This window comes from Zootoca vivipara, chromosome 9, assembly GCF_965207765.1.
Source record: "Zootoca vivipara chromosome 9, rZooViv2.hap1.1, whole genome shotgun sequence".
NCBI classification, from domain to species: Eukaryota; Metazoa; Chordata; class Lepidosauria; order Squamata; family Lacertidae; genus Zootoca; species Zootoca vivipara.
In genome coordinates this window covers 42,996,182-43,010,921 of record NC_142592.1, presented here as the reverse complement: position 1 = coordinate 43,010,921, position 14,740 = coordinate 42,996,182, and the positions used below count along the sequence as shown (strand labels likewise).

Genomic DNA, 14,740 nt, shown 5'->3' with positions numbered 1-14,740 from the left:
GTTTCTGTGCGCTCTGGTTTCTGTTACAGTGTCCCGTTGCGCCAGAAGCAGATTAGTCATGCTGGCCACATGACCCAGAAAGCTGTCTGTGGACAAACGCCGGCTCCCTCGGCCTGAAAAGCGAGATGAGCGGCGCACCCCATAGTCGCCTTTGACTGGACTTAACCGTCCAGGGGTCATTTACCTTTTATTTACCTGGCAGAGTGCTGAACTAGGACCTGGGAGATCAGGGATCAAATACCCACGCAGCCATGAAGCATACTGGGTAACCTTGGGCTAGTCACCATCTCTTAGCCTAACCTACGTCACAGGGTCATAAGAGGGGATTAAATGAGGAGGTGGTAGAACCATGGATGCCACCTTGAGCTCCTTGGAGGGAAAGGTGGGCTAAAAATGCAACAAATAAATAAAAGTCATTTAGGCAGTATTTTGTTCGTATAAGGGCACTGGTGTAGCTTCATTCTCTGGCACCGGGGGTGGAGAGCAGGCGGGGGCAGGGCTGGCACGCATTCTGGGGGTGTAGCGCGCCACCTGTAGGGGCGTGGTGCACGTTCTGGGGGCGGGCCGCGCTGCCCATAGGGGTGGGGCGTGCGTTCTGTGGGTGGTGCGCCCAGGGCAACCGCCTTGGCGCCCTCAGGATCGCACTGCCGGGGCGAAGTGCCCCCTACGTCCCTCCCTTGCTATGCCCCTGTATATAAGGGACAGCAAAAACACAAGGGGGAAGTAAAAGTGTCATGATGTTTCCCCCTCCCTCTAGCTCAAGGTCAGCCTAAAAATGACACACACACACACACACACACACACACACACACACACACAACCCAACAACAACAAGTATATGGCAGGCTGACACACAAGGTGATGGGGGATGACCATCGCCTGAACAACTTAGGAGATATTTTGACCCTAGGACTAGGAAGCTTTGTAATGGAGAGGAGATAATGAACATGTATATATTTTTGGGATTATGCTAGTAAGTCAGACAATCTGCAGTACTGTATATTTGTGGGTTTGTTTGTGTTATCTATATCTGCAGGGGGATCATGGCAATGAAGAGCCAACCCTCACTTACAAGCAAGTTAAACCATCCTGCCTTCCCACAAAAGAACCCAGAGAGTAAGGTACTAAGAATTTTTCTGTACCAGTAGCAAATCTCTGGTCCTGCAGAAAAGCCCACAATTCATAGATTCCCCAGGGGAAAGAGAATAATTGTTAAGCCAGTTGGCAGCGGGGTAGATATGGCCAGAGAACACACATCTCCCTCCGGAATCAGTAGCTAGGGGAAATAGCATGAGTGATGTCGTGGTGAAATATTGCATATCCTGCTCTCAACACCCCAAAGAACTGTCTTGGTGTGAGCTTAACCAGGGAAAACATATAAACAGAAACATGTAGAAAGTGTTGCACCTGCCAGGAAAAGCAGTTGTGACTTAATAGAGCAATTACACTCGGATGACTCTGGCGCTTCCTGATACTTAATACATGGAATATAGAACTTTATTTTAAACTCAGGAACCTCCGAGACGTGAGCAAATGCTGAAGGGCTACTGAGAAGTGCAATATGCTCCTGTGAGAACAGGGGAGGAAGGAAAATTGGATGGATGTTTATGGATCAAAGCTCTACTGGAGGAATTGCAAAAGAAGATCATGCGAGGCCAACATGCAAAAGAACTGATTACATGAATTAGAGCTCCACTCCCTGTTCAGAGAGGTGGGTTTAGGTGCCAAGTTTTTCTTGTCAGAGATGTTATCAGTAGGACCAAAGCATGTCAACACACCCAGCTTGTAAAGTACATTATCCTCTGTCTCACAGAGGGGCTTGGGCCACAAAGACTCTTTATTCTCTCTTTGGATCAGTTCTGAAGGCTGAAGCTCTATGAACACTTGCTTAGCAAAAAGTACCATTAAACTCAGGTGTACGTTCCCAGTAAACATGCTTCGGATTGGGCTGAAAGGGTGTACGTCTGCACAGAAGGGCTCCATGTGTGAATGAAGGTGCTTCTTTTACTGCTTTCTACACTTATCAACAGGAAACTGGTTTGTTTCAAACTGTCCCAGTAAACTGATGTCACAGAGCCCAGTTTAGAAGAGGCGCTGTGGGCAGGCAATTATACATACAGGTTCCAGACAAGCAGACATTCATAAGCCTGATAAGGAAAGGTGCCCAGTGCAAACAATGAACAATCCACTCATGCACATGAGTCTGTGAATTAGCTGGGAGAAAGGTGGAATGGCAACAAGGAGGCAGAGCCTGTCCATGAGCCAATCAGGATAGCTGGAGTTACTTTCTTCTCTGCTTTTGGAAAGGTATATGCCCAGAACAGGTTAATGATCTCCTTTTAACTGCTCTGTGGATCAAAGAAGACTGTTGCCTGGCTGGCTATCAAGTGCCTCAGGGCTGGCCTTGCATTGCTGCAAGGCTGCAAAGTCCTAGCCCAGCCATTTTTATATCTCTTTGTCTGCCTTGCCTTCCCTTCTTACGGTTTCCCCAGTGGACAGTATGTACTGGCAGGCGCAGCCTTACTTATTATGGTCGCTAGTCACAAGACAGCAACCACACAGCCAGTAGAAGAGCACTCACACACTTTTTCAACAGCGGCTCATGGACTTTGCTTGTGAGGGCTGGGCTGGGCGGAAGACAATGCCAGGAACCAGATGCGGAGCGTGTGTTCTACAACCCAGGGTTGTCCCTGCAGTAAACTTCTTGATCTGAGGAATCTGAGCCAGGGATGAAGTCTTGAAAGAGGGTTTCTGTTCTGCTGCCCTGGCTAGAGCACCAAGCAGTGCTGGCCCAACCCATTCTGCTGTGTGAAGCAAAGCCCACATGCCCCCAGCCATGCTGAAGGCAACACTTTGAAAAGTCTAATCTGCACCCTTTGGACACCAGCTCCTGCCTTCATCTATCACTCCTTTCTCCCTCCCCCTTCCACTACAGTGCTTGGCTTCCCTAACAACACTCCACATTCAGACTTTAAAATATTATAAAGTCTGCATTGGGGGTCTTGTCAGTGGGTGGCTCAGGGAAGCTGAGCACTGGGTCTTTTGGATCTGGACCCCAGCTCTTCTGCCTAGGGATTATGCTGCCTATACTTTCACCGACCCACATCTTCTATTCACTGCCCCCTCCCAAAGCATATCTGTTTCCCTTGAAGCCTGCCAGAGACACTTGCCAGCCCTGATGCCTGCCATTCTGCTTTCCCATTGCCAGCACCATTCATCAGCCTGCTTAAATTCAGCAACCGTGTGCCTGCTGCTGCCTGCATCACCCCACCTAGCACAAGAGATGAATGGCACAGGAAGTTTTAGGAGTGCGTCTCAAGTGTTTTTCCTGGTCCTACCTGGAGCTGTTTGGAATTGAACTTGAGACCTTCTGCATGCAAAGCAAATGCTCTACCGCCTCTGCAACCCTTGACAGTGGTGCTTACCAGAAGTAGATCACTTAACCCGCCTTCATGGCAAGACCGGCCCTTACAGCAAGTCAGACTCTTAGTATTGATCCTTATCCAGGCCAATCCAAGAGTTTGCAATGTCTGCCAATCACAGGGGACACATTGCATATTCCCTTCTGTTTCTCAAGAGGACTCTGGAGCCATGCACCTTTGGACTGCTTAGCAGCTAAGTTCCAAATTTGGACTATTTTACATCCCTTTTTGTTGCCAACTAACCTGTGCAATTCAGTCCTATCTAAAATCACAATCAGAGATTATCTTGGTTTCCAAAGTTCTAAAAGAGTCACATATCTTTGGATTATTTCAATGTTCTACAACATCTACTGCTCTTTTAGCCTTAAGAGTAGTTCCCCCCCCCCAAGGTGACTAGAACCCAAGGCCACCCAAAATATTATGGCACTCAAGGCAGAAAATCTTCCAAGCATCTCCCTTCCTGGAAGTAAAATACAGCAATAATAAAATTTGCTGCCTTTTTGTGACATCCGAAATCAGCTGCCCAAGGCAGCTGCTTCATTCTGTCAAATAGTAGGGCCAGCACAGAATCACTTTCCCCCCTCCTTGACATTTTTTGTGTCATGGACCATATATAATAAAGTCTGCGAAGGTAGGAATGGAAAAGCCAGCCAGTTTAGTACCCTGTAGGCATGATATAATAGACTGTGATCAAGGGAAGGCTTAGGAGCCACACCTTTTTGCCAAATCCATATGAATGTGGGAGTGCTGCAAAGTCCTGGGAAGTTCCCATGAAAAAAGGGAGGCATGAGCTATGCAGCTCCACAACGTTCCCCATAGCAGCCCCATTACAGCTCAGTAGTTCCTCATGGTTATTCTGAGGTTCCGGCCGGAAATATATTTCATCCTGACATCATGGCCCCAAGGAAACAAAGATTGTGAAACTGGAGTCTGGGGGTGGTAGCAGAAGAAGAAGAAGTTCTCAAGGCTCAGAGCGGAACACCAAGTGCATTTCTACGTTCCGTTTTATTTGAAAAGTCATTGATTCTAGAGTGTCAGGCCAGTGTCATGGAAGATGAGATTGAAAAGGACGCCTTCTGGTTTGCAAACTGCAGGGGAAAGCTCTAACACCTTCCCTTGCTCCCAGTTTGTTTCTTTTGTTCCAAGAAATAAGAGCAATTCAAGTAACTCCTGGCCTACCTCATTAAGGAACTGAAAGAGACAAAAGCCATACATGCCCTCTTGGTACTGGCTCCTCTCCTCCCTTAAGGCAGTTTATTTCACTTCTAAACAGATCATTCTGTTTAAGCCAAAACATTTCCTTTCCTCATAGGAAACAAAATGATAGCGTGAAGTGAGGGGGAGGGGGAACCCTAAACTGACAATGCGGAAAATGTGACCCAGGCAATGCCAGGTTGATACCCTCACTCTTGCCAACCTGACAGCCCACCCACAAGGTCCCAGCCGAGCTTTTGGAAACCTGTGCCTTACAAGTGATTAACTGCTGCAGCTCTATGCTATACCAGGGTGGGGTGCGTGCATTCTGCACACCTGGAGGACTGGAAGAGCAAAGCAGATTTTTAACCTTTTTTTGAAGATGTCATTTCTCAAAATTGTGCTTGGGGTGGTGGTGGGGAAGCACCGTGACATTCCTCAGCATGGAGCAACATCAACGAGTCCCAGCAGAACCTAGCAAGAGATACCCAAAGGCCATGGCTTCCGCATTTGGGGGAAATGCCTTTTAACCCTTCTGCTGCCACACCCAGCAATGGGTGGTCACCTCTGGGAAACCTGACAAACTATCTCCCTTTCATATGTCAGTGAAATCCTCTTCCTGAAGAAGTCTGTTCTTCATGAAGAGAGAAATGCCATTTTAACGATGGTCTTGTAAAATAAGAATTTGGATTTTCTTTCCCTCTCTCTCTCTCTAGTATTGGTTCACCTTTGACATTCTAACCCTCAGTCCTCGCCAACCAAGATGATCAGAGGACCTTTACTCCCAGCTATCCTTCATGCAAATGGCAGGTCTTCAAATAAAAGCAAACTGGAGGGATTTCCCCCCCATCAGCATGATGCACTTTTGGAGAGTCCTGGAAACGTCATTCTCTCCTAGTCCCACACATCAGCTGATGGAGAGGAAGACACACGTACACTCTGCTTTGCTGTTTCGGGTGCCGCCTCATCTGAGCAACCTTCACATACTTTTATTTGCTCTGGTACTTTGTCTGCTCCTCTAACATACAGGGATTTCCTAGCAGGCAGGTGCTGTCTTCTGCAAGGGGATACATGTCTTGTCAGGGGGTGGAATTCCTGCAACCTAATCCCAGATCCAAGTGACAATGCGTATGTGTGAGCATGTGCCTGTACGTGCCGGGGGATGAGTACGCCAAGTAGGATTGGGCCAAATGGCACAGGGACACATTTCCTTTCAAACCTAGATTACACGATCCATCAAGGAAAGAGAAATGTTTACTGCTTTGGGAAGAAATACAATCGGCTGCGTCTATACAACCGCAGTGCAGCCCGCATCTCCAACTGCTTCCCTTTATGGCCCGGATAACAATGGGACAGCCAGGGGAAGGAAGGCTTCACACCCACTCACTCCCTTTCCATCACATGGGGGCTGACTCTAATGAAGGAGGAGGAGGATTTATATCAGTTTGGTGGGAGTTTTAAAGAGAGGGGCTTTCCCACATCCACTACCTCACTTGAATCTATCCCACCAGACTCCTACTGAGGAGTCAATGGGTAAATTCTAAAGATTTTTGCACCCCCTCCTATCTTTGCAGGATTGCCAGTTGCTGTTTGTGCCATAGATGCAAAAACAGGGTGTGTTCTGAGGATTTATTGAGCCCAGCGCAAGGGAGTGGAGGAAAACATCCAAAACTGAACAACATTGAGCTGGCACAGACCTAGCCCCAGTACACCAGGGATGGGGAACCTCGGGCCTGGGGTCAACTGCAGCCCTCCAGGCCTTGCTATTTGACCACACCCTTCACTAGCCTTTCACTGCACCTTCCTCCAGTTCTTTTGCTTGGCTGGAATGTGTCTTTGAGCTGTAAATCATGCCTCTTGCTTGCCTGGATGAGGAGTTGTACATGCTCTGACTTTTGCAGGACTGGACTGTAGCCTACTGTACAGACCTGCTAGTCACAGGAAACTAGGCAGAGGGCCTTCTCAGTAGTGGCACCCACCCTGTGGAGTGCCCTCACATCAAATGCAAACAGATAAACAACTACACAACTCTCCAAAGACATCTCTGTATGGGGAAGTTTTTAATGCTCAACGTTTCGCTCTGTTTTTATGATGTTTGAAGCTGCCCAGAGTGGCTGGGGCAACCCAGGCAGATGGGCAGGCTAATAAATAATAATAATAATAATAATAATAATAATAATAATAGTAATAATAATTTGCTGCCCCAGCCACCACTGACATGCGCCTCCAAGAAGGTTGCCCATGAGAAAATGTGACGTTCAGGCTGAAAAATGTTCTCTACCCTGCTATTCCCTGCAGAGCACGGAGTCAAATAAAAAAGTAGGGAATGTGGGTGGCTAAGGTGTCACAGAAATAATTGGCTGATTAGTGAATGGCTGGGAGTTGGGCTACACTGGTAAAGGAGAGATGCTGTGTTGGGGCTCTACAACCAATGTGCTGCCCCAGTGACTACCACTGTCGGAAGGGTAGCTTGCAAAAGAAGTGTGGTAGATTGCAGGACAAGCAGAGAAGCTGAAATAATGTAAAGTTGTTCTGTGATAGTAATGCTCCAGTTGAGGACAGCAAGAGAATGGGGCCTGCAGCATGCACTTGGTTCTGTGCAGGTTCACTTCATGGACTTCTCCAAGTCAATGAGGCAGCAACCCAGCTTTTCCGTGTGGATGGAGCTAACCTGGTGCTCTACAGATTTTGTTGGACTCCTGTCCTCATCAGCCCTAGAGAGCATGGCAAAGGTCAGGGATAATGGGAGTCATTGTCCAACAACTTAGAGGACACCAAGTTGCAGAAGGCTGCCATTTGTTTAATTTAGAGAACAGCTTTTGAGTCATTCAGATACGGTGGTGGCCAAACCAATCCTAGATCATGTATATATACGGTAAATTGTGCATTTGGAAATAATGTGGAACAGATCTGAACATATTTGAGCTCTCGTCACATGATTGAAACAACTGTGCCTATCTCTGCTCCAAGAAGCTGACTTGTGTACAAATTGTTTTATTAAATTTATATCCCACATCTTCGTCTAAAGGAGACCACAATTTGTCCATGTGAGCAAATGTGTTCTCCCTGAAGACTACCTGCAGGCACGTCTATGGGTTGCTCAGAGATCCATGTCTCACCTTAATTTAGGTGAACCCTTGAAGTGAGTGTGCATCACACTATGCAAGCTTACAGTGTCAATGGTGTACTGATGATGTCTCAGAAAGACTTATTCTGCTCCTTAGCAGACCCCATTCTGTTGGTGTATTCATTGCTATACCATGTTTCAATGGCAACTGCATGCTCCTCAGGGGCAGAGACTGTGCCCTTACTTGCCTTCATTAATCATCCTGCATACTTTTGGATGCTTAAAAACAATATATTCATGGTGCTCGCTTGCAGGTGCTTTGTCAGTTCATACATGTTTGCTTGAATAGGACTGGAATAGCCATGAAGCTTAATGAATGGTTCACAGAGTGATTGTAAACAATACCGTAGAAGTATATGTCTTGGCATAAAAAGGGGAGGCAACATTTGAAAGGTTTATTCTTCCCATTACACTTTAGCCACAGTGGGACAAATTATCTCTTGCCATTAACTAACCTGGACATTTTTACTTAGATACCAGCCTATAAAGCAAATACATGAATAGCACTTATTATGTTTGTATTCAGATACAGAACGCTTTGGAATATATGCAATAGGAACTGGCCTCAGCTCACATTTTTTAAAGAAGAATTTATATCCACCATAGTTCACTGATAATGCAACATGTACATGTCATGCACTTTGATATCTATAACCTGAGATCAAAGTAGACTGCAAGATGTAGCCTGGTTTACAGCCAACTAACCCCAAGCTAGAGAAGCGGATCTCTGCATGGTATGAGAAAAAAAGTATAAAGGCAACTCTCCATTAACACAGGAGTTACGTTCCAAGGCACTGCACGTTTAAGTGAAATTGCGTATATTTGAAACTCCATTGGGGAAAACCTGCAAACACCCTCTAACTTCTAAAAACACTTGAAAACCCCTTTAAAAAACAGTAGCACTTATCAGACACCAAATTTCACCACAATCGCTCCCTCCAAACCTCCTTGCTCAAACACCAACTCTCCCCAAGCCTCAACAATTGGTGCAAGGGCTCCTGGGATTGCACTTACAAAGACTCGTGGGTTGCTAGGTGCTGTTTTTGTGCCCTTTGGGGGCTCTTTTAGGGCCATTTTTGCCACTTTTAAAGTCACTTCCAGGTTCGGGTGCATAAATTGGTTGTTGCCTGTACTATAGAATTGTGTAAATTACATCATCTCTTCATCGGTAGGATAAAAAGGAAAGCTAACATTCTGATGAAGAACGTAAGGTAACTTATAACCCATTCCTATGACATGGAATCCAATAGAGCTCTTTCCTTTCTTTCTAAGTGTGGTCAGAATTGCAATTTTAGTGTAGTATATTATAACCTTTTAAAAAATGTACGGTAATTACGACAAAATAAAATATACTGCACTAAACAAATGTTTATGATGCGTGTACAAAGAGAAGCTGTAGGTTGGCGCTGTAAACTTGAAGCTTATTGCAGGGATACTTCCCTGGAGTTACAGGTATAACTATACCAGTGCAATAATGTTGAAGCACTGTGTAGGTGTGTGAAGACTGACTTATTAATATACCATCCTTCCTCAATGGAGTTCAAGCCAAGATACACATAGAGTTCACCCATTTTATTGCTGCTGCTTTGTGACTAGGATAAATACTGACTAGCCCAAGGTCACTTAAGAGAACGTCATGGCTCAACAGGAACTTAACTTAGCCCTTCTCAAATTTGAACTCAAGCCTTCTCAAATCCAAACCCAACTCTCTCCAGTACTGGCCTTCATTTATTTTTGCAGGTGCACCACAGGCAAAACCAACTTGCTAGGTAGAACCTTTTCCTACCCCTGCACCTTCAAGCTGAGAAAAGCATCACCAGTTGAATTTCTTCCATGACACTTCCATGGAGTGCTGTAGCTTCTTTGGTGGGGTAGGGAAATAACTAAAAACCACCCAAATCTGCCTGCAAAGCAAAAATAAACACACTCACAAGCAGCAGGAGGGCAAGGAGAGGCAGGCTCACCCCCTACAGAGGACTCTACCTTTTCGGTCTCATGAAAAGTCAGCAAATTGTTAGTTATTATTGCTTGCTTGCTTTCTCCTAAGAAATGCTGTTGGGGCATTTCCCCTTCTTGAGTATAATATGGGTGCCTATTTGTGTCACAATTTGCTGTGCCACCTCAGGCAATTGCCGGTGCCAATTTTGCACCCTGGGCAAGCCTAACCACTTCCACACGTAAACTCCCTCCCCCCCCCAAAAAAAATGCTAATTGCAATGTCACAAGGAGATGTCGAAATAGAAAAGTAAGATATTATTCGAAACATATAAGATGCAACCAAAATGTATAAAACTTTGCACCTCCAAAGGTCAGTATCGCGCTCCTGTGAGGTCTGTGCAAAAGGCCTAGCTGGACTCAGGATAGCACCGGCCCCCTTGGCCTCAGGCAACAAAACGCCTTCTTCGAGCAGGTCCCGAGGACAATGGGAAAGTAGGGAGCGTGCAGGACACACGGGCCGCCCCAGCTACCGTTGCCTTGCGAAGACCTCCCCATGATGCAGGGAAAGCCCTTCCCCTCCCACGGCATGTTGCTTTGGGTCGGGAAAGCGAGGAGGAGCCTGGCGTAACAGGAGCAGGGCGCGCGCCGCCCTCCTCAGACAAAGGTGAGCTGCCGGCGGGGGCGCGCGCGCCTGATTCCCCTGCTTCTCGCGACCCCCTCGGGGCGGGATAGGGAGGCCCGGACGGCGGGGGGTGGGGAGCGCGTGACGCGCCCCCTCCGCCTCCCACCCTCCCTCCCTCGCGCGCTCTCCCAGAGAGAACAAAAGGAGAATTCTTCGCGCAGGTTTGTGGGCACAACAACCTGAGGCTTGGCTGCTTCCCAAGCCTTGGCTCCCAAACGCCACACTCCTCCCCACCTCCCCTCCAGAGGAGCAAGCACTTAATGTTATTTACTTAAAATATAAAATGAGCGCGGCGTTGATAAGCCAAGCCCATCTGGGGTGGGAAGTCGAGGCTGCAGCAGCCCTGAAACGAAAAGGCGCGCCGTGGTGGCTTAGGGGGAAGGGAACTCTGCCCATGCCCAGAGGTGCTTTTGTTTTCTGGTGTTTTTTTGGAAGCTCTCGGGCGCTGACTTCCTCAGCTGGTGAACTTTGGCACAAATTAAGCCCTGGTATGACCCCCTAACCCCTTCGACACCCCCCTTTCCTGCTTCCTATTTGGAAAGGGCGTCGTGGAACCGCGTACAGTTTGCTGATGCTTGCCTGTGCCATGCTCCGGCTTCCTCTGCAAATAACATGACTGCAGGATTAGGACGCCCCCTGCTCAGAGTTCCTGCTCTTTTCCTTCCCTGGCTCCAGATCGAAGCAGGAGGCGCCTCCCGGGCAGCGATCCATTCCCCTAACAACCTGTTGCGTGTTTCCAGACCCCTCTCTGGATATATTACTCTGCACATGCTCGCTAAAGCAAGGACCATAAGTTACCTCGGTAGGCTGACTAACGAGCACATGCTTGAGATCACAACAGCCTTGTGCCCTGAATTAATTAACCTGGAATACATAGCTGCCAAGTTTTCCCTTTTCTCGCGAGGAAGCCTATTCAGCATAAGGGAAAATCCCTTAAAAAAGGGATAACTTGGCAGCTATGCTGGAATATTTTGCCGCGCCGGGTTCTTTTGTATTCACAACCGGAAACCTCACTTTGCCATTTATCCCGGAGGATGAAACTGTTGAGAAAATCGAACCCCTTTTCTCTCTTGACCTGTCAGGGTTGTGAGAGGTAACTAACCAGTGCTAAATGAGCTCGAATATGCCGCAGTCTGAGAGCTGAGTTCAAGTTGGGGCGCCATACACCACCTCCAGGTGGTGGCCCTCAAAACAAAGGACTTTGGGTCCCACCTGGTGTAAATCTGGTGTTTGTTCTGCAGTGTCCGACGCATGGAATGTAGATCTGGTAGGCGTCTCTTCAAAGTGAAAATGAAATAAAGCAGCACTGGCCCTTTAAGAACCGCTCCCCAGCTCAAGTCTCTGCATTCCCTCTTTTTTCTCTTGGGCATTTCTTTGGAACTGATACAGGATCCTCCTGCGGCAGTTTCCAACTTGGAACAGCTGGAAAACTGTGCCCTCCGCTAGTAAACCCCAGTTGGAATTCAGCTGCCAGCCAAAACTGCAATATCCAACTCCCTTTAGTCTGACCTCTCATCCTGGGAGAGAGAGAAATTCTCTGCGCTTTCCAGTTCAGTCTGACTCCCCCAGGCAGTATGATAATATTCTGCAGACTCCTATAAACTACCAGATGCTTTCCCACCCTCGTTGCAGCAGCAGGTACCTGGGCAGAATTCCCAGGTAGAAATGCCTGGTTTCATCAAAGGTCTATCTCACTGATCCTCTGGGGCAATCTGATATGGTTTCTTTGTGGAAGAGCTGCTTTACCTTTGAGGAGCCTGTAAAAATCCCTAAGATGCCAATTCGTGAGCCACCGAGGCAGAGGGGCTGGTACAGTGCAGTGCAAATAAGAACTCTTACTCCCTAAAACTATGGGAGGGACTATCAAAACATTGGAACAATGATAAGTATTTATAGATGTGTGTTATCTTACATGGTAATATCAGTGTTGGGACATAGAATGAACTGGATAATCTGAAGATTTGGTCTGCATAACCAGGGCTCTACAATACCTAAACACCAGAGGGAAGGCTGTAAAGAGCAAGTTACTTTTTCAAGCAGGTTGGCTCAAGTAATTAAAAGTTTGCATGGAATGAAACCCACAAGCCTCCTCCTTCAATAATACACTTTCTGTTTGGCTACTGATTAGATTAAGGCTGCAATTTAATTCACACCTGCTGAGGCATATATCCCATTGAATTTGTGGGAACTTTCAAGTAAACAGGCATAGGATTGCGCTGCAATGCTGTAATCCTAAACATTGGGTTCAACAACGTATTTCTTAGCAAATAGGATTTCTTCCAATGAGGCTTTCTTTCAAGTAAAAGGAGATTTCATAAATCTGTTCTAGTTTCCTTGATCTGGGGGGGGGGAGAGACCCCCTCCATGCGTTAAACGCTTTTGTACACATACATTGCTGATAATCACCTATGCAGAATGTTCTCCCTCATTTGCTTTCACACTTTTATCACAAGTCTGAAGTTCACCAGGTAGGTGTTCCTTTCTCATTTCTTAAGGAAATACAATAAATTACTCACCTCGCTGCTGACGAGTGGCAGGTAGCAGAAACACACGAAGAGCACTCCGAAATTCATGCCGACTCCAATTCCCAGAAGTTCCAGACACATTGAAGGAGAGGTGGGTTATTTTTTAAGAAAAGAAAAGAAATAAAGTTCCTAGAGTTCAGGCACAGAGGTGAGAAAGGGATACAGTCTGTGGTATCATACACAGGGGGTCCTGCGCTTTCTCATTTCTCCTGTGCAACTGTTTGTTCTCCAAAAAAATAACATGCGCTCTTACTTAGGTAAGATATCTCTGAAAGGCTGTGAGGAAAAAAATAATTACTGGTAACCTTTCTGCCTCCTCCCTAGGGGGGAGAGAGCATAGGTGTGAATGTAGAAGGAATAAAATGGAGGGAATGTCCCCATCAAAACTTGCACATCCAGAGTTGGTCTCTTGCATACCCCATAACTTTTCTACAAGAAGTCTCTCAACATTTCCCTTGATTTGGCAGTCCGCATGAAATCAGGGGTCTTTTTTTTAAGGACAAAAGTGTCTGCTGGCGACAGCAAAATTATTTGCAGTATTCCTTCAAAATCTCTTAAGCTTCGAAAGGTTAAAAACTCCCCTCATTCTTTCTTGTTTGACTTCTTGAAACAGTTCCCGCTCCCTTCGGTTTGAATCTCTTCTTCGCTGTTAATTTCTGCTGGAGGCTCGTTTCCAAAGAGCATTGGTAGCTTTGGTCTGGTGAGAGTTTGAGGCTTGAGTTGTTATGTTTGCAGACAGGTGAAGAAATAGCTCTGGAGAAGCAGTCTCTCTCTCTGTGTTAAGTCTTGCTAAGTCTCCAGACTGGAACTGCTGCTGCTGATCTCTTGTACTGTATTCTTGTTGCAGCAGGAAAGAAAAAGGTAAGCTCTGGTGGGAGGAGAGACAGCACCAGGGAGAGAGCTCACATGGATCTGGATTTTAGCCTGTGAGAAAATAAGGTGCTAGCAGTTCAGTTGTTCCTTCTTTTATAAGAGAAGAGCAAGAAAGGGGTGGAGACGGGTCTTGCAGGAACTCCTCTCTTGGCTGTGAATCAAAGAGAGAGGGGTGTGGAAATTCAGCACTCCAGATTTTTAAAAGATCTTCAATAACAAACACAGCAAATGTAGAACACCGTTGTTTTCCAAAGAGGTGAACCTGGGGAAATTGTGATAAAGAGAGGGTGGGTAGCTCTCATCAGAACATGGTTGAGTTAAATGCTCTTGGCACCTAGTATTCTCTCTTGAAGCGCCTACTTCTTTTTTTTAAAGACAAGATTAATTTGTGTTCTTTCAGCTTTGCCACCTCAGTGGTTCTGAAGGAAGAGAGAATTTTTAATATCTTTGATCTGCATACTAATGGAGAAGAGAGCCAAAGAAATCTTTAAAAGTTGTTACAACAAGATCCCTGCAAAGGTTGGCACTTGGCATTACTTTCAGCGCTGGAAGGCAGTTTGTTCCATAGTCATTTCCACAATGTAATAAACATCCAAGCTTTGGAAAGTCGAGCCAGCAGATATTTGCTGAGGGAAGTAGGGGCAATTAGTTAATAGGTGAGAGCAAGACAGAGCCATCATTTTCTTTTGAAATAATAACACCATTTCCCCCCACTTAAACCAGGGCATGTTTAATGTTATATTTTCTCTACTCCAGTTGTGCATCCATGTATAGAAAAGTCATACCAGTCACATCTCTTTAAATCTATACCCCATTTGGCAAAGCTTCAAGACCCTTGGCAATTGCTTCTCAAGCAAAGGTCTTTCCTAGCCTTACTGTTTAGAATCCTTGCCCACAGGAAAGGCTGAAGTGATGGCATTTGTGAGCACACAAGAAAGAGATTATGGGGCAGGTCTGGTGTCCTTTCCACCAAGAGATG

At 46.4% G+C, this 14,740-nt stretch overlaps 1 protein-coding gene across 3 annotated transcripts in view; it reads right to left on the bottom strand.

Moving 5' to 3' along the window:
• PDGFB (platelet derived growth factor subunit B) overlaps positions 1 to 14,023 on the bottom strand; it is a 35,442-nt gene extending 21,419 nt beyond the window's left edge. For all 3 annotated transcript variants that reach the window (XM_035127451.3, XM_035127452.3, XM_088652081.1), the window contains exon 1: positions 12,880 to 14,023. In XM_035127451.3, the coding sequence (XP_034983342.3) occupies positions 12,880 to 12,969 (90 nt within the window). In that variant the 5' untranslated portion in view covers positions 12,970 to 14,023. The remainder of the gene's footprint in view (positions 1 to 12,879) is intronic.
• Positions 14,024 to 14,740: the final 717 nt, after the last annotated feature.